The sequence below is a fragment of the Artemia sp. Qi Xiang Cuo genome, chromosome 18, assembly GCF_049724085.1.
Source record: "Artemia sp. Qi Xiang Cuo chromosome 18, ASM4972408v1, whole genome shotgun sequence".
Taxonomy (NCBI): Eukaryota; Metazoa; Arthropoda; class Branchiopoda; order Anostraca; family Artemiidae; genus Artemia; species Artemia sp. Qi Xiang Cuo.
Genome location: NC_142811.1, coordinates 42,135,588 through 42,154,387, shown reverse-complemented (window position 1 = coordinate 42,154,387; position 18,800 = coordinate 42,135,588). Strand labels below are relative to the sequence as shown.

At 37.0% G+C, this 18,800-nt stretch overlaps 1 protein-coding gene across 1 annotated transcript; it reads right to left on the bottom strand.

Annotated features, from left to right (window-relative positions):
- Window positions 1-203: 203 nt before the first annotated feature.
- LOC148941511 (protein GVQW3-like) lies at window positions 204-896 on the bottom strand. Its single transcript, XM_089104187.1, has one exon. It carries the CDS (start codon window positions 894-896, stop codon window positions 204-206), a length of 693 nt encoding a protein of 230 aa, XP_088960313.1.
- Between the last annotated feature and the right edge of the window lie 17,904 nt (window positions 897-18,800).

Below are 18,800 nucleotides of genomic sequence, written 5' to 3'. Positions count from 1 at the left end.
ATTGCTTTTCCTGAGGCCAAAATAATTTCAATGATTTAAAGAATATGAAAATTAGAACTTGGAATGTTACAACATTAAAAAATAACTATTGTATCGACATTTTGACTGAATAATTCAGACGATTCGAACTGAACTTACGAGGGGCGTTCAAAAAGTTCGTAGAACTGCATACAAAACTTTATTTCATAAAAACAAAACCATCACTACTTTTCCATATAGTCTCCCCTAACTTCAAAGCACTTAGACCACCGATGCTCAAGTGCCGCAATTCCAGCTTGGAAGAAGTCTTGTGACTGGGAATTGAGCCACTGATCCACGGCGGATATCAGCTCCTCATCGTCACCAAAACGCTTTCCACGAAGGTCGGACTTCAAGGCAATCTTGCTCTCAGGGTCCCAGTGGTGTACCCAGGTCTCGTCTCCAGTCACAAGTCGCAAATGGAAGTCTTCTGGGTCTCTCCTGTAGAGCTCGAGAAGCTGTGAACTGAGCTGCATCCGTTGCTGTCGATTTTGCACTTGAAGATTTCGAGGCACCCATATGGCAGACACTTTGGAGAGATGAAGATGGTCGTGAAGAATGTTAAAAACGCTCCCTTCAGAAATGCCAACTTCAGTTGCAAATTCTTTGACCTTTAAACGACGATCAGCCATGATAAGGTCTTCCACACGCCGGATGACCTCCGGGGTCGTCACTTCCAAAGGTCGACCGGACCTTGGGTCGTCTTCCAGGAATTGACAGCCCCGCTTGAACTCTGCGACCCATTTGGCGACCGTGGAATACATGGGATCATCTTGCTGGTGCACCTTGACCAACCGGTCTGTGATTTCTCCAGCCGAAGAACCTTCTTTGACAAGGAATTTGATCACTGCTCTGTACTCGATCAGTGACGAATCCATTTCTACAGTGATTCAATGACTTTGGAGTCTTCTTATACCTGAAAGGACAAAGCAAAATGAACAGTTTTCAGGCTGTGAATATCATTTACCTAGATAAGCATGCATGCAGGGTTAGAACTTATTTCGTCATTTCTAAGTGTTCCGTTCTATGAACTTATTGAACGTCCCTCGTATTAGAAGTTTCTGAAACTCATATCCTAGGGGTAGGAAGCACGAAATTAGGTGATACAGAATTTGTTTACTCAGGCAGGAAGGATGGGGCACATACACAGGAAGTAGGGCTCATGATGAATAAGGAAGCTGCTAAGTCTTTTTTAGGCGGGGAAGGTATTAATAATAGAATACTAATTGCTCATTTTATGATTAAAAAATTCAGGATATCAGTTATAGTAGTATATGCCCCCTGTAGAACCGACTGACGGAGATACTAGTGACTCAGATGAATATTATTTACAGTTACAGGAGCAAATAGACAGGGTCCCAGGTAGAAATATGATGTTTTTACTAGGAGATTTTAACGCCCATGTCGGTAGAAATAGGGATAGATGGATTTCCTAGCCTAGGTAAATTTGGTGTAGGAAAAGGGAGTAGTCAATCCGGACTTGGCCCAGTTAAAGATAGGAATGGGGCCACAATTAGCGATAAGGAAAGAGTTAAAGAGAGATGGGCAGAAAATTTTGAGATTTTTCTAAGCCGAGATAGAGTCGCAGGAAAAGATCTAGAGGAAAATGAAGAAATATGTTATACCTTGAATGTGAAGGAAGATTTGTTTTATGAGGAAGAATAAGCAACAGTACTAAAAGGATTAAAAAATGATAAGGCTCGAGCTGCTAATAGAGTGGTAAATGAGTTTCTTAAATATGGTGGCACTGAGGTTGGAAATAAGTTACTGAAGATTATGAATATGATTTTTGAAAAAAGGGAAGTGCTAAACGATTTTAGGAAAACCTTAATTAAGCCACTTTATAAGAAAAGTGATAAAAGTGAGTGTGGTAATTATCGAGGCATTAGTCTGGTCTCTGTAAGTAGCAAATTACTTAGTAATATGATACTTTTCAGACTGAGAGCTGCCATAACGAAAGTTTTAAGAGGAGAACAGTGTGGTTTTAGAAAAGGTAGAGGATGTTTCGACCAAATTTTCACTCTTAGGTTAATAATTGAGAAGTGCCTGAGTTGTCAAACAACTTTGGTCCTCAGTTTTATAGATTATGAGCAAGCGTTTGATTCTGTTGATAGAAGAAGTTTAGTAAAGGTTTTATCCTTGTATGGTATACCAGACAAATACAAATTAGTGCTATGTACGAGAATAACACTGCTGCGGTTAAGGTAGGAAATGAGGTTAGCAGCTGGTTTTGTATTAAATCAGGAGTTAAACAGGGTTGTGTTCTATCCCCTTTTATATGGATTATTTTGATGGACTTTGTCTTAAGAAGCACAGGAAAGGCAATGGGAGACCACGGAATCAAATGGGGAGGAAAAAGTCTCCTGGATTTAAGCATCCTAGAGGTAAGTGTGAGCAAAATAAATAAACTTTTAGAGGTTTTGCGAGTTCAGGGTGCTAGAATAGGTTTGAAAATTAATGCTAAGAAGACTAAGTAACTAAGGCTAGGAATAAGTGAATATGAAAAGGTGACGTTGGGTGAATGAAAAGATTGATCAGGTGGGCAGCTTCACTTACCTTGGTAGTTTTATTAGTAAAAATGATGGGAGCAGTGAAGATGTTAAAAGTAGAATAGCCAAGGCTCATGGTGTTTTTTCACAGTTAAAAAAAAGTTTGGAAGAATGGGAAAATAAGTCTGCGAATCAAGATTAGAATATTAGAAGCTACAGTGATGAGAGTAGTCAAATATGGCTCTGAAGCATGGGCACTTCGAAAAGCGGATGAAGATATGCTAGATGTTTTCCAGAGAAATTGCTTAAGGATTATTCTGGGTGCCCGGCTGACTGACCGTATTTCAAACAATAGGCTGCACAAAAAATGCGGTTCAATACCGCTCTCTAGGCCTATAATGAAAGAAAGGTTGAGGTGGCTAGGGCACGTTGTCCGGATGAAGGCCGAAGGCCGGATGTCCAGATTGCCGAAAATTGTACTTTTCGGCCAACCCTCTAGGGCTAAACGGAAAGAAGGTCCTTATTGTCTGTTGTGGGAGGACATCATAAAGAAAGATTTAAAGGAAATGGGAACTTCGTGGAAGGTGTACAAAGGGAGGCTTTGAATAGATTGGGATAGAGGAGGAGCGTGCGTAGCTGTGTTGACCTCAGTATCTTGAAAAACTTGAAACTTTTTGCAATCAAAAACGAACAAAAATTAATAAAAAAATATCCCCGAAAAAGAAGTTTTTCAAAGAATAGTAAAGGCCAATTTAAACTTAAGATCAGCAGATACAAGTACATGTTAAAATTCAAACTCAAAACGACCAGAAATTACTATTAAAGAATTAATGGAACCCAAAACGAACAGAAATTCAATAAACAGTCATAGGAAAAAACATACAACAAGTAATAATATAAATGAATAAATAAATCTTAAAGAGATTAATGCTTAAATTAGAATATGCAAATCAAGCTTAAAACTAAAACAAATATTTTGTAATTGAAGCATAAATGAAACTTAAAACGGACAGAAATTAAATAAGCATCAATGCAAACAAACATACAATAGATGGTAAAGTAAATGAATAAATAAATCTTAGAACGAGTGAAACGAACAAAAATCACCACAAACAGGGCTTTGGGTATTGCTTCCTTCTCTCACTGTAAGATTCTAAAACCTGCTGCGTCATGCTGCTTTACTGAAAACTATATGTGTCTTGAACAGTCTTGGAAAGTATAAACAAAATCAAATTGAATATTTGATATATTCATATTTGACACAAGATCTATCAGTTCAAGATTTTCTTGCACTGTAATTTTATTTTCATTTTCAATGCTGTAAGAACTGGAAAAGAAAATATTTGGAATTTAATTATATTTCAGTGAAGCGCCAATGACGCAGTAGTCTAGGTTTTTACAGTTAAGGAAGGGGGCAATTTTAGGGATTTTGAACAATTTTAGAAAGAACTAATAAATTAGACTGAATATTTGATGTATAACGATATTAATTGCTGAAAGCTCATCGATTCAAAATTTTACTGTAATTTTGATATTTATTTTCAATAATTTATTTCAATATTAAGTACAAAAGAAAATATTTGTAATACAATTCGTTTTCAGTAAAGCGCCATGACACAGTATGTCTTAGACTTTTACAGTGAGAGAAGGAGGCAATACTCAAACTCTTGTTTGTAGTGAATTTTTTTTTTGTTTCAAGCTTGATTTGCATATTCAATTTAAGTTTCACTCGTTTTAATATTTATTTATTCATTTACATTAGTATCTATTGCATGTTTGTTTGCATTGATTCTTTATTGAATTTCTGTTCGTTTTGAGTTTCATTTATACTTCAATAGCAAAATATCTTTTTTTCGCTTTAAGCTTGATTTGCATAATCCAATTTAAGCATTATCCGCTTTAAGATTTATTTATTCATTTATACTATTACTTGTTTTATGTTTTTTTTTGCTATGATTGTTTATTTAATTTCTGTTCGTTTTGGGTTTCATTTATTGTTTAATAGTAATTTCTGGTCGTTTTGAGTTTTAGTTTTAACAAGTATCTGTATCTGCTGATCTTAAGTTTAAAATGGCCTTTACTTTTCTTTGAAAAACTTCTTTTTCGGAAAGCTTTTTTTTAATTAATAGCACAAAAAAGACATATTTTGGCTGTCTCAACCTTGTCTCTATCATGTCAGTACAAGATTTCATGACGTTGCTGGAGAGCAGCCAAAAATGTCAATATGCTAGTTTTAAGAAAAAAATCATGTAGTCAATTTTGAGGCCTGGCGCTTCGCAGAAGGCAGGCTTGTATATATTGATCCTTGTTATAGCTTCGGTAAAACCACCTTGGGAAAAATACAAAAAGACATATAATTTTAACAAAAAGATGTTTTAAATAAATGCACAGTTGCTCGTTTTAAATAAATATATTCGCAATTTTTTTTGTTTGAAATCATGAGGTGTCAAAAAAGCAATAACAATCGAGTTAAGAAAGTTTGACGTGAATTCAATTCCTCCTTCCTGTTAATGCGTCAAAGAATCGTGCATTTTATAGGGTTTGTTTTCTTCAGGAACTCGTTGGGATTCTTGCTATAGCTTTTCTTTTAACCGCAGATATCATTTATGATTCGACGTATTCATGGTGATACTGGCTGTCAAATGTCTTCTAGCCGTAGATCTTGCGTGTGCTTCATTTTGTGTATCATTACCTCCGACTTTTTTTTTATGCCTTTTACTTTAGCTGTTTGGATTCAATTAAAATCAAATGTTCCAATGCCAATACTCTCTGAAACATCTGAAATACGCATTGGCATAATCATCGCTTTATTCTTTAGTTTCAAGTAATAGGGTGGCAAAACAGCAATTTCAGTTGAATTAAGAAGTCCTCTCGTGAATTTTTTCAGGCGGGAGAATAAGGGTGAAAATTTGAAGAGATAAGTTTCTAAACGATTCTCAGACGCAGGAAGACAAAAATTTTGTTCCAGATTTGAAACGAGGAGAGAAGACAACAACAGTAGGGGAAAACCCCCCACATGTGCCATGAAATAAATCTATTTTTTCTCAATTTAGAAAAATAGATGAATAATGTGACACATAAAGGTTACTATAAACAACATTAAAAATTCAGCTATACCAAAATTCCAAGATTTTTCATTGTCTATCATATTCAGAGGTATATCCTTCGTGCCTTCTTCTTCTACGTGTATTGAAACCAAGTAGATAGGAGTGAATAATATTGATGCACCTTGCTGCATTTGACTTATTTGGATTTAAAAATCCCTGTGTAACAAAAAAATATTATAACATCTTTTATAACATCTTTTTAACTACAGCGGAAAAAAAAAAAATGATGAATAATCTTTCCGGTATAAACATTTATTTTGTCACTTTTTTCTGTTTGATAAATTATGTACCGTTAAGACGTTTGGGTCGCATAGCGCAAAGTCGCGAACACTACCCGAAGGCTGCGCGCCTGCGGTAGCATACCCAAAGTATGCCAGCTGAATGCACATCGAAGCCATTAAAACAAACTGGTTGTTATTCTACTAACCTACTTGAGAAAATCTGGCAATAGGTAACGTTTTCGTCATGAGTTAATTGAGAGTTACTTTGCTTCATTACCCGAATTAAATAGCCTGGTTGGCACAAATGAAAGATTCATAGTCTGTTTGACAGATGAATTACTGAGTGCTGAAAATAATTCTATAGCCTGAAATGCTCTGGTTATTCGCTAGAGTAATTGCTCGTGGGCTAGTTTTTCTAAAAGACTTACCAATAAGTTTCGATTTTTGTATTATTCAGGGTTTTCAAACAAGTATCGTGAAAAAAAGCTTCTATGGGCTTCTATTATTATACTTAAGCTCCTATTATTATAGTTTAACTTCTATAATTTTATTTGATTTTCGCACGTCTTACATGGAACGAAATCATAGTGTGTTTGAAAAATTTATTAATTGGAGTCAATTCACGAAAACTTGGCAAAATATATTTTTGTTATCAAGGAGAAATTAAATTTGTTGTTTTTCCAATTTTTAATGGCAATACGAAAAAGGTACTTTTCTGTGAAAGTACCCCAACAAATTTATCTTTCAAAATTTTGGAGACCCTCCTTTTGTTCACCGTTCACCGAGTGCTGAATACAGTTGAACAGCCGGAAAAGCCCAGGTTATTTTGCTAACTTTACTGAGAGGCTTGTAAAAGCGTTTCAATTTTTATACTATTCAGCGCTTTCCGAATTAGTTTCTTAAAAAAAAAATTAATTTTAACTTATTAACGTGGAGATATTACTATTATGTCTTTGAGTTTCTTTACATGTTTTAAAAAACTGGTATGCTACACATGGTTACAAATATCCCCAATCCTGAATATTTGGACTTCTTTTCGTTCAAGTTTTATTTCATTTTAATTATTCGTTTTTTATTTTTATTTTCACTTTGTTTAGCCTGCATTATTTTTAATTTTTGTTGTTTTTTCAATTCTTCTATACCAGTCTTTTTTTCTCTCTGAGAAGGCTGCGCTGCTTGCGGAGGTGAAATGCTAGCAATAATGTCTTCTTCAATTGAACTTCATTGGCCTAAAAGCACAACTACGCACGCTCCTCCTTGATCCCAATCTATTCAAGCCTCCCTCTTTATACCCTCCGCGGAAGTTCTCTTGTGCCTTAAATCTTTCCTTCCTTCCTCCCATCCCAACCGAGGACGAACTGCTTTTTGTTCAACCCTAACCTGTTTGCCCAAGATGGACAACCTTTGGCAATCTGTCATCTGTCATCCGCAGAACGTGCCCTAGCCATCTCAACCTTTCTCTCATTATATAGTGTGATTGAACCACACCTTTCCTACAGCCTACCGTTTGAAATACGGTCAGTCAGTCGGGTACCCAAAACGACCCGTAGGAAATTTCTCTGGGAAACATAAAGCAAATCTTCCTCCGTTTTTCGAAGCGCCAATGCTTCAGAACCATACTTGACCACTGTAATCTCTGTAGCTTCCAATATTCTAATCTTGGTTCGCAGACTCATCTTCCTATTCTTCCAATTTTTTTTAAACTTTGAAGAAACACCATAGGCCTTGGTTATTCTACTTTTCTACTTTGGTTATCAAGTGGGCAGCTTCACTTACCTTGGTAGTATTATTAGTAAAGATGATGGGAGCAGTGAATATGTTAAAAGTAGAATAGCCAAGGTTCAGGGTGTTTTTTTTTCACAATTAAAACAAGTTTGGAAGAATTGGAAGATAAGTCTGCAAACCAAGATTAGAATATTACAAGCTACAGTGATGACAGTAGTCAAATATGACTCTGAAGCAAGTGCGCTTTGAAAAGCGGATGAAGATTTGCTAGATGTATTACAGAGAAATTGCTTAAGGATTGTTCTGGGTACCTGAATTACTGACCGTATTTCAAACAATAGGCTGTACGAAAAATGTGGTTCAATTCCGCTCTCTAGGGCTATAATGAAAGAAAGGTTGAGATGGCTAGGGCACGTTGTGCAGATGAAGGATGAAAGATTGCCGAAGATCGTTCTTTTCGACCAACCGTCTAGGGCTAAACGGAAAGCAGGTCGTCTTCGTCTGGGGTGGGAGGACGTCATAAAGAAAGATTTAAAGGAAATGGGAACTTCGTGGGAGGGTGTAAAAAGGGAGGCTTTGAATAGATTGGGATGGAGGAGGAGCGTGCGTAGCTGTATTGGCCTCAGGCGGTTTGGTGCTGCGGTGAGTTGTTAGTAGTAGTAGTAGTATCCTACTTTTAACACATTTACTGCACGCACCCTCTTTACTAATAATACTACCTAGATAGGTCCACTTGATCGATCTTTCTGTTACCCAACTTCACCTTTTAATCCTTATATATTCCTAGCCTTAGTGACTTCTGACTTAATGTTCTTGGAATTAATGTTCAAACCCATTCTAGCACTCTGAACTCACAAAACCTCTAGAATTTCATTTATTTTGCTCGCCCTTTCATATAGGATGATTAAATCATCAGCATAATCTAAGTCCACGAAAGTTTTATTTCCCCATTTGAGTCCGTGTTCTCCCATTGTCTTTGCTGTGCTCCCTAAGACAAAGTCCATCAAAATGACCCATACAAAAGAGGATAGAACACAACCGTGCTTAACACCTGCTACTAGCCCAGCTACTTAATACAAAACCAGCTACTAGCCTCTTTTCGCACCTTAACTGCAGCAGTATTATTCTCATACATAGAGTTATTTTACCTATTAAACATAAAGCATTTTCACTAATATTCCTAGCTGCGTTCCAAACTTTCTTCCCTAAGACGCCCTCAACGACTTCACAAATTATTTTCATAAAATTATTGCATCCATCTTCTACCTTGTCAAATTTTAAATTCTCCGGTCTAGTATTCAACCGTTCCCGGAATATTTCTCTCAAATTCTCATCCAAGAGTCTACCAGCGTCATAGCTTCCCGAAAGCTAGTTGCCCATCCTAAATTTCAGCTTTAAATTAACCCTAGACACTACTAGACGGATCTTTACTTTTAACATTAATAACGAGACTCCTGTATGCCTTAGTATCCTGTATTGATCCTACCAGTCTTCAGCTTACAATAATATAATCAGTAAGGTCAGCTGTCTTACCACCATGTGAATACCGTGTTAACTTATGGGTCATTTTATGACAAAATACTACAGTGGTTATAACCAGATTGTTATAACTACAAATTGCAACAGTCTGTAGCAATTGCTGTTTTTTTTTTCCTACACCAAATTTACCTAGGCTAGGATACCATCTATCCATATTTCTACCGACCTGGGTGTTAAAGTCTCCAAATAAAACCCCATATTTCTACCTGGGACGCTGTCTTTTTGCTCCTGTAACTGTAAGTAAAATTCATCTCAGTCACTACTACTATAATTGTCCGTCACTGTTGCATTTACTACTATAACTGATATCCTGCACTTCTTAGTCATAAAATGAGCGGCTAGCATTTTATTATTGATACCACCCCAACTTAAACAAAACTTATCATGTGAATTAGTCATTGAAATGCAGATACTGAAACATTTTACCAATCACTCCTCCTCTTTTTACAGTAAATAGTGCTTGTACTACTGCTGATAAATTATTGCAGGACCGAGCCCCTGGGGCCAATACAACTCACCGCCCCCAACTTCTCAAAGCTTTATTCTTTACTCATACTCGTATACTCGTGAAGTTCTTACTTAATCAGAATCTTTCGTTGTGACCATTCCTAGGTGCCAGACCTATTCCCCCGGAAAATTCTCCTTTTGGAAAATAACCCCAACCCCGCATGGAAAATTCCAACCAAAAAATACCCCCAAAAATTCCCCCGTCCCACCCCGTGGAAAATTCTCCCAGGAATATTTTCCACTGTGGAACCCCCCCCCCCTCTTCGTCGAAAATCCCCCCCCTACATGCAGAATTGAGCAACCAAGGAGAAAGTATGACAAATAAAAATAATAAAGAAAAGAAGGAATTTTGGATTAATCTACCTATATTCAAAAATATAGGCATAATATATGGTTGGTGACTAAGTCAAACCACTGTGGATCATCAATCCTGCCCAGGCTCTTTGACAGGAATACATCGGTTGTTCTGAGTGTTTCAACTAATATTTGCCACTTATCAACTGCATAAAGCATCACAGAGCCAAAGAGGACACTAAAAATACACAGTTCCGGTGCACGGCTGATACTGAGCCTTCACCAAAGGTAGCGGTTTAGTCTGCCCACGGCAGAAGACACCATAGATGTTCTCGCTCGAGGCTTGGAAAGAAGGAAATTATGGAAATAAATCTGAGGAAATTATGGTGCCCAGGCAGGTGAACTTTCGAACTATTTTGATGCTAGTGGCGTTATCTCGGGTAACTGAAAACTCAGCTGCAGGAGCAAGTGGGTCAATAGCAGCAATTTCATCCATAGTGTCCGTTTCCTATCGCCTTAATTCTTACTTTAATGTCTTCTCTACTTCCCTTACTTCTATCTTATTCTTTTTGGATCTATCGCCATCAGTATTGTCTCAAGAATTCTTAACTCAAGTCAAGTAATGCACCTGGAATAGACGGAACACAAACAGAATTGCTTACGCTAGAGTCTGAAGTCGTCGTTAATCTATATCATAAAATAATAACAGCTGCATGGGAAATAAAATATTCCCCCGAGTCTTGACTAAAATTTTTTATAATTCCTTTTTTTACAAGAAAGGATCTAACAGTAACTATGAGAATTACAGACTCATATTGCCTCCCTGCCAACCAGCTGAAATCTTAACGAAAATGCGCCCTGATCGTGTCAGAAACCTGAGAAGGGACATGATCCCTGAGTATCCGACCGGTTTTGTTTAAATTGATCTACCAATTATCAAAGTTTTGTCATCAATCAAATTATGGAAAGATAACTGAAATTTGAAAAAGATTTTTATAGTTGTTCATCGACGTGAAAAAAACTTTTGATCTAGTCTGGCGAGATGGTCTTTGGAACATCAAGACGCACTATGACACTATTAAGAGCAAGAAGCTTGGTGCCTTACTAAGAAGTATTCAACTTCTAAGGGAGTACAGTAAGGATTCCCACTCTCCCCCACTCTTTTCAGCCTAATCCTGAATAATGTACTGGAACTGGTCTCAAACAACGCTAGAGCCTTGGGTGGATTTCCCTTCGACTAGTTTGCATACTCCGATTTTATTATTTATCCAAACCAGCAGTTAGAAGAACTGTAAGTAGGTGCTAATAAGATTGACGATGCAGCTAGTTCTTTTGGGATGAAAATCAATGATAGCAGGACGAAAGTCATGGAGATAGTATGGCATACCGATCAGGCCTTCCACCGAGCAAAACTATTAATCCAGGGCAAGAGATCAAATGAGCTCTAGTGGTTCCGGTTGCAACATAAGACACGGACTTTAAAGAAAGGTGACAAACACCAAGTCACAGCTTTTGAAACGAATTCATTTCGAAAGTTTGCTGGTATTATTTACCTTTACCAAATATCTAACGAATGGTTATAGTCGTCGTTCAATTATTCCCACACCCTTGTGCAGACAATCGAGCTCAAGCAACTTCAGTGGTTTGGCAAGGTTTACGTTCAAAGGATGTCTCCGGTCCAACTACCAAAAATAGTATTCAAAATAAGGACTTTTGCTCCTGCCCAGGACGATAACATCCTAGGTGTAGGTGGAAAATCTTTGGAACCACCCTCTTTCGATACTTCGATATACTGCAGGAAACAGGGAAACCAACAAGAAGGTTTGTCAAAATGTGGTTAGAGAAGAAACTCCGAGTCAACCAAGCATGCCCGATGGAAGTTATACAAGTAAGTGAGAGAATATTTCCCTCTTCTACTAATCTTAAAAGCCTTTTTGCTAAAGTTCCTAGCAGCGTTTCAAAGCTACCTCCCATAAAAACTTGTTTGCTACTTAACAAACTGTTATCCTAAAACCCTTTCCTTCACCTTTTGCATTATGAAATCCTAAACTTCACAAAAATGGTTTAGTGGATGAAGATCAAACTTAAAAATAATCTTTTTGCATGCTGACCAATGGTCTGCGTAGCACAGGTACCGATCTCCTGATTCTCTGCCTTCTGCCATGAGTGCAATCCGTGGCTTGGGGCAAATCATCCAACTCTCCCCGTGTTCTTCCCCCAGATTTCTCTAGGTGCTCATTTAGAGATAGGTCGACTGTGGCTGAGCTTACAGAGTCACATCGCTGAATCCCGTTCCAGAACAAATAACTAGTGACACCAGGACTTGACCTCCCTTTGTCCTCACTGACAAAGGGAGGTCAAACCTGAAAGGATTTATTTTTACACAAAAATATAACTTGTCTTGAATGTTATAAGGTTTAGCAACTTTTCAATATTTTAAGTCTTCTAAGGCAAAAGGAAAGATTTTCAGTATGATCCCCTGCCCTTGCATATACTGTTACAAGTTTTCGTTATTCATTAATTTTTTGTCGCACACAAAAAATTCCTTATAGGATTGTTCGATTGACTTTTTTATTGTTATATGGATCGTTATTGTTAAAGTACATTTCCACCGAGAAAATTAACCATGTTTGACTTGTAGAAGCTATGTTGAGTGCATTTTAAGACCTAGCGAATTTTTTGATATGACCAGGCACAGAGAAAACGGACAACTTAAGAAGAAAAAAAGGGCTAAACAAGAACAAAAGAACATCTATTATTTTTAAGGCGAGATTAACAAGGGGTGTTTTAAGGTGGGTTTTGAATTAAGGACTGATTTTTTAGCTGAAAAAAGGATTTCCGTATTCATGTTCAATCTATGGGTGTAGACTTAAAATACACCCGTGTGTTTGATTTGATATGCGAGTATGAAATAGAAATATTTGACGGATAATATATATGGGTGCGTGAAACATGACGAAGAGTGGCTGGTAAGTATGATTGGGCGTGAATATTTAGATACTATTAGGTGAATGGGAAGATTCCTCAAAGCATGGCTCACACTGAAAATTATAAAATATTGTAGCTAAGTTTTTTGTTGTAATTGGCTTAGGTTATTGTAATCTCCCTTTATTTATTAATTAACTTGAAAAACAAACTTTTTCCACAAAATTATCTTCCAAGCGTAAAACTACCACAAATTGCCATCAATAAATAAATAAAACTCAAAACGAACAAAAATTACAATAATTAGCCAAGTCAAACTCAAAACGAGCAAAAATTGACCTGAGCAGGGCTGACAAACTGCGTGCCTTCTAAAGACCTAGAAAGACTTGCAGCAGGATTAGTAGCAGTATGTGCATAGCACCTTTGGTTTCGTCAACATCCCCTTCAACACACACTGGAAGTTTCAGCTTAATACCAGCAACTGTTCCTGGAGCATTTTTTATACGTCCGCTTGACAACCTGTGAGGCATAGTGTGTTTCGATTTAGTTCCATATAGTTTTTATATATCCCAAATTTTTTGCCTTAATACCCTTAGTTTGAATAGCAGTAGTAGTAGCAGTAGAATTAATAGTAGTAGCCTTAGCTTTAGTGGCAGTAGTAGTAACAGAAGCAGTGATAATGATAACAGTAATAGTAGTATCAGTAGAAGCAGTAGCATTATGATTCAAATATTTTCTCTTGGTTAGTTCAACATCTCTCACAACAAGCCCTGTTAGTTTCAACTGGACACACCAAACTGTTCCTAAGATATTGCTGTTACACCGTTTTGACAACCTGCATCCAGACAGTGTGTTGTGATTCAGTTAACCTTCTCCCCTTAAAATTCCTTTAGAAATTTCATCTTCATACTCTTAGGTATAGTTGTAAGTTGAATTTCCCGAGTCACAGTAGTAATATTGATATTACTAGTAATAGTACTGATAATAATAGTGGTAGTACTAGTAGCAGCAGTAGTATTAACATATTTGCTACGACGTTGCTAATATGTCCTTTTGATAACCTGTAGGTTCATATACTTCTCGAAATTTTCATCTCAATGCTCTTAGCCCTATAAGTAGTTACAATAGAAGTATTAGTAGTAGTAGTAAATGCAGCAGTAACAGTAGCATTAGCAGTAGTGTGCACATATTGCCTCTTGGTGGGATGATCTTCCCCTTTAAGAATTCTCTGAAAGTTCCAACTTAATACCCAAATCAAATCTTGAGATATGATTTTTGACAATGTGCACGCACATAGGCCCCCCCAACAAAAATTCTGGAGATTCACCCCTGGCTGATAGTTGTAGTAGCATTGGTAGCATGTAAATATTGCCTTTTTGATCATTTCCCCTATCATTTCCTGAATTTTCCATATTAATATACTCAGTTATACCTGAGTTACACCCTTTTAACAATCTGTATACACATAACGTGTTTTGATTTAGTTCAATTCTCCCCTCAACATTTTCTGAAAGGCTCGCCTGAATGAACCGTCTTATTTGAAAATAAAGTTCAAACATGCATGCTTTTCTCAATAATATATTCTACATGTAAACATTGAAAGAATTGTCTAACTTACAGCCCTTGCCCAGAGGACTTTGGGGAGATTGATATCCCCAAAGATATAATTACTGGACCTTTAAAAATGCTGAACAAAATAACTCCCTTAAAATTTCGATCGGATGTGTTTTGGGGAATGATAGACTTGGGGGGATGATTGCCCTCCATTCTCTTTTAACTCTTAAAAAGGGCACTAAAACTTCCGACTTCAAATTAGATGAGTTCCATCTGATCCAAACTTTATATGACTACCCTTTCTATAAAAACCTTATATGTCTCAGGGCATAACTTACAACCCTTGTCCATGGGTTCTTGGGGGTTGTGTCCATCCTAAAAACATTGCTCTATGATTTTTGGATTACTGGTAAAAAAAATTGGCTATCTCGCAATTTCAATTAAATGTGTTTCAGGAAAAGAGGATGTCAGGGAAGGGGGGGGGGGGGCTAGTTGTTCGAAATCACGTTTGACTCTTAAAAGAGAACAATAATTACAAATTTCCAATCAAATGAGCCTTTCCTAAAGTTCACACGACCACCCCTTCCATAAGAATCTTATATGCACATGGGGCATAACTTACAACCCTTACCCCAGACCAGTGGCGGATCCAGGATTTTTTTAGGGGTGGGGGGCGCAAAATAGGTTGATCCGATAAACTTGAGTTAGGAGCAAGTTTAATTAACGCAAACTTGCGTTTATTAAGTAAATTAAACTATTTCTAGACTATGTTAGGAGGCGTGCGCCCCCCTCGCCCCCTTGAACCGCCATTGCCCAAGACTCTGGGGGATTTTTTCAACCCCAAAGGCCTTGTTATATGATCTTTGGACTGTTTTTGAACAAATGGCTATCATAAAATTTCTATCGAATATATTTGGTGAAAATACGACGTGGGGGGGGGGGGCTGACCTCCGATCACTTTGACTCTTAGAAAGGGCACTAGAACTTCTGATTTCCAGTCTGATGAGCCCCCTTGGAAGTTTATACGACCAATCTTTCCATAATAACCCTATATACCCTCGGGGTACAACTTACAACCCTTGTACTGAGGGCTGTGGGCGGGGGGGAGGGGGTTCATCCTCAAAGACACAATTTCCAGACCTTTCAACTATGCTGAACAAAATGGCTATCATAAAGTTTCGATTGGATGTGTTTGGGGAAATGATAGGCGTAGAGGGGGGGCTTCTTGCCCTCCAATCACTTTTGACTATTAAAAACGGCATTATCCCTTTCAATTTCCAATTGAATGAGCCCTTTTTGAAGTTTCTACGGCAACATACGACCATCTCAAAATTTCTATCAGATACATTTTGGGAAAATACCACGTGTGTGGGGGGGGGGTATCTTCGCTCCGATCACTTTGACTCATAAAAAGGGCACTAGAACTTCTGATTATCGATTCAATGAGCCCCCTCTGAAGTTTATACGACCGCCCTTTCTATAAAAACCTTATTTACCCCAGGGCGTAACTTATAACCCTTACCCTGAGGGCTATGGGGGTTGTCATCCTCAACGATATAATTTCCGGACCCTTTATCTACGTTGAACAAAATGGCTATCTCAAAATTTTGGTTGGATTCGTTTGGGGAAATGATGAGCGTGCAAGGGGGATTGGTTGACCTCAAATCACTTTTCACTATTAAGAAGGGCACTAGCCCTCTCAATTTCCAATCGAATGAGTCCATTTTGAAGCTTTTACGACAACTTTTTCTATAAGAAGTGCCCTGGTCTAAAACCAAAAAACCAAAAAACGTACAAATAATACATTGTGCCCGCATCGCTCTACACTTAGGCAGCGCTATTGCGCTGCATGTGATAGTTTTTATTATCTTTTTGGCTGTGATGTCCCTGTGGATTTTTTTTTTCGATAAAAATCATGCCATATCATATAGGAAAGAAAACCATCGGAAGATGAAATAAAGGAAGAGGAATAAGATCAAATATGAAAATGAAGAAATAAGTTCAAATACTTGCAGCTAAAAAGTATAATAAAAAAGTGAAGTTGGCTACTTTTCTTTTTGCTTCAATATCATAGACTACTTTTTTGAAAACGTTGTCCTAGTTTCTATGATGGGAGCCGAATATAGGAGAATAAGTGGATACAAGGGAAAATCTATGCCAGAGGAATAGAGACCTTTGGCCTCAAACCATCACGGAAATGGTTTTCAATGATGTACTGCAATTCGCTAATTGCACATTAAAATAACAGGTACTACACTGTAAAAAAAAATAATAGAAATTTAGAAAAGTTCGTAAAATCGAAATTTAGAAAAGTTCGTAACATTCATTCGAAAAATAACTGGCATTTCAACAACTGAAGGTCGTGGTAATTCCAACAATTTGGAATTTAAATTTTAATTAGATTTAATTCGTTTTTTGTTGATTTTTCAACTTATTGAGAAACAAACAAGTTGGTTTTGTATGCCACTATCAAATCTTCATTTTGGTTAAACACAAACATGTTGGGTTTTCATATCATTTTTTGAATGTTCAAACTATTGAAATATAAACCTGTCGTTGAACCTATTCCTTTCTTGAAGTTTTAATTCGTTAAGAAGCAAAGAAATTGGATTTCTATAAAGCTGTTGAACTTTCTGTTCAAAGATTTTTCCAAACCTACTGCTGAATTACTGATCTTTTTATTTGGCTTCCTTGCCAGATTTTGGGGTTTCTCAAGCCTGTTGTCGAATTTTCAGTTCTTCTCATTTGGTTCCACTTACTAGTGTTGTTTAATTTCATAGGCCCTTAGTTTAATTCCTAGTTCTTATCAGTCTTTTTTTGATAACCTTGGAATTGTCAAGAAATACCAAACAAACAGTCATATATTTTCGTTAAGAATATTAAAAAAAACACTGCAGATGACCAAACTGTATCCATTTGTGTTTCTATGCATATACTGGAGGAATCAACTGTATAAAGCGTACCACTTTCTTTCAAGGAGTCCTTCTCAGAAAAAAAATTAGACTATCATTCCTACAAAAAACATCTAATAATAAAATGAAATTACAAAAATAAGAAGAGAAAACTGAAAATGAAAATAACAACTTGAAAAAGAGATGAATAGAAAAACCGAATCAAACAAGTCAATTGAAGAAAACACATTAGCATGCATAGAAAAGGATTTCAATTCGGATTATATTCCTTTTGAAAGTTGTTATGGATTTAAATATTCTTTTTTTATTCTCTCTTCCTATTTTTTGTTTTTAATAATCTAAGCATTCCATTGCTGATGCTGTGATTATTTACTTTCTTACTTGTGTCCAAGATGTCCTCATGGGGTGCATTGGGGCCATCTCCTAAACATCTTGAGTCAGTCATAGAAAGTTATCTCCGAAGTTTTCTTGCCATCTCTTGCTAGGTCCTGGGTAGGTGGTTACCCCGTACCTTTCCTTTAAAGGTACTTTTTGTAGATGTCATTTTCCATGCTGTATATGTGACCCAGTCATCTGAGTTGCTGTAATCGCACTTTCTGTAGTTTCCCCCTTCAGTTGCCTCCGAAGGTCTTCGTTAAAGATTCTGTCTAGATGCGTTACAACATCTATACGGCAGGGATATTTGAAAACTGAAATTCTGCGTTCGTTATCGACTTTTACTGTTCACGATTCGCAGGCGTATATGGCAACAGGGATAACTAGTGAGTTGAAGAGTTGGGGCTTCAATTCCATTGATAGATGGTTATTTTTGAAGAGGGAGAGCATCCTCCTGAAGGTCACACTTCCAAGGGCGAAAAAAACACCCTTTTTGGTATTTTTATTGATAAATACCTTTATTGGTATTGAAAAAATATTTTAAAAACAACAAATCGTCCACCCTATATTTTAAAAAATGCAGCCTCTCCCCCTCCCCAGCGTTTTTGTGAATTGACATCATTGTTTAGAATTGATTAAGACAATTGGCTTTTATGTATACTTATCATAATTCAAGCATTCCGTCTGAATTTCAATTAAATATGTTGCTTTTAATGACTTCAAGTCCATGATTTTCTGCTGCAAAAGCCACTAAAAGCCACAAAAGCCACTAAACCTAAATTTTCTTTTTTATAAAAATTTTACATTGCTTTGAATAGAGCTGGAGACCATGTGCAGGTAAATTACTCACGATTACCAGTAGCCTATACTCCATAGAAACATGTTCAGATCTTACATAAATTCAGATCCAAGCGGAAGAATACTGAAGCTGAAACCTGGGTATAGTTACGAATAAAAATATTACTCGAAAAATGCTATATAAAATAAATAATTCCCTGCCCTCTTCACCCCCAGCTCACCTTCTTCCGTCACTAAAACCTCAGTAAGTATTATCATGTGGACGAAATTTTTCCTAACCAAAATCAAGCTAAGGCCTCGTATATTTTCTGACTCCACTATTATCTTTTCACTTAT

What these genes read in the sequence shown, in the direction of transcription:
- LOC148941511 (XM_089104187.1), bottom strand. Translation starts at nt 896, where the DNA reads ATGGATTCGTCACTGATCGAGTACAGAGCAGTGATCAAATTCCTTGTC.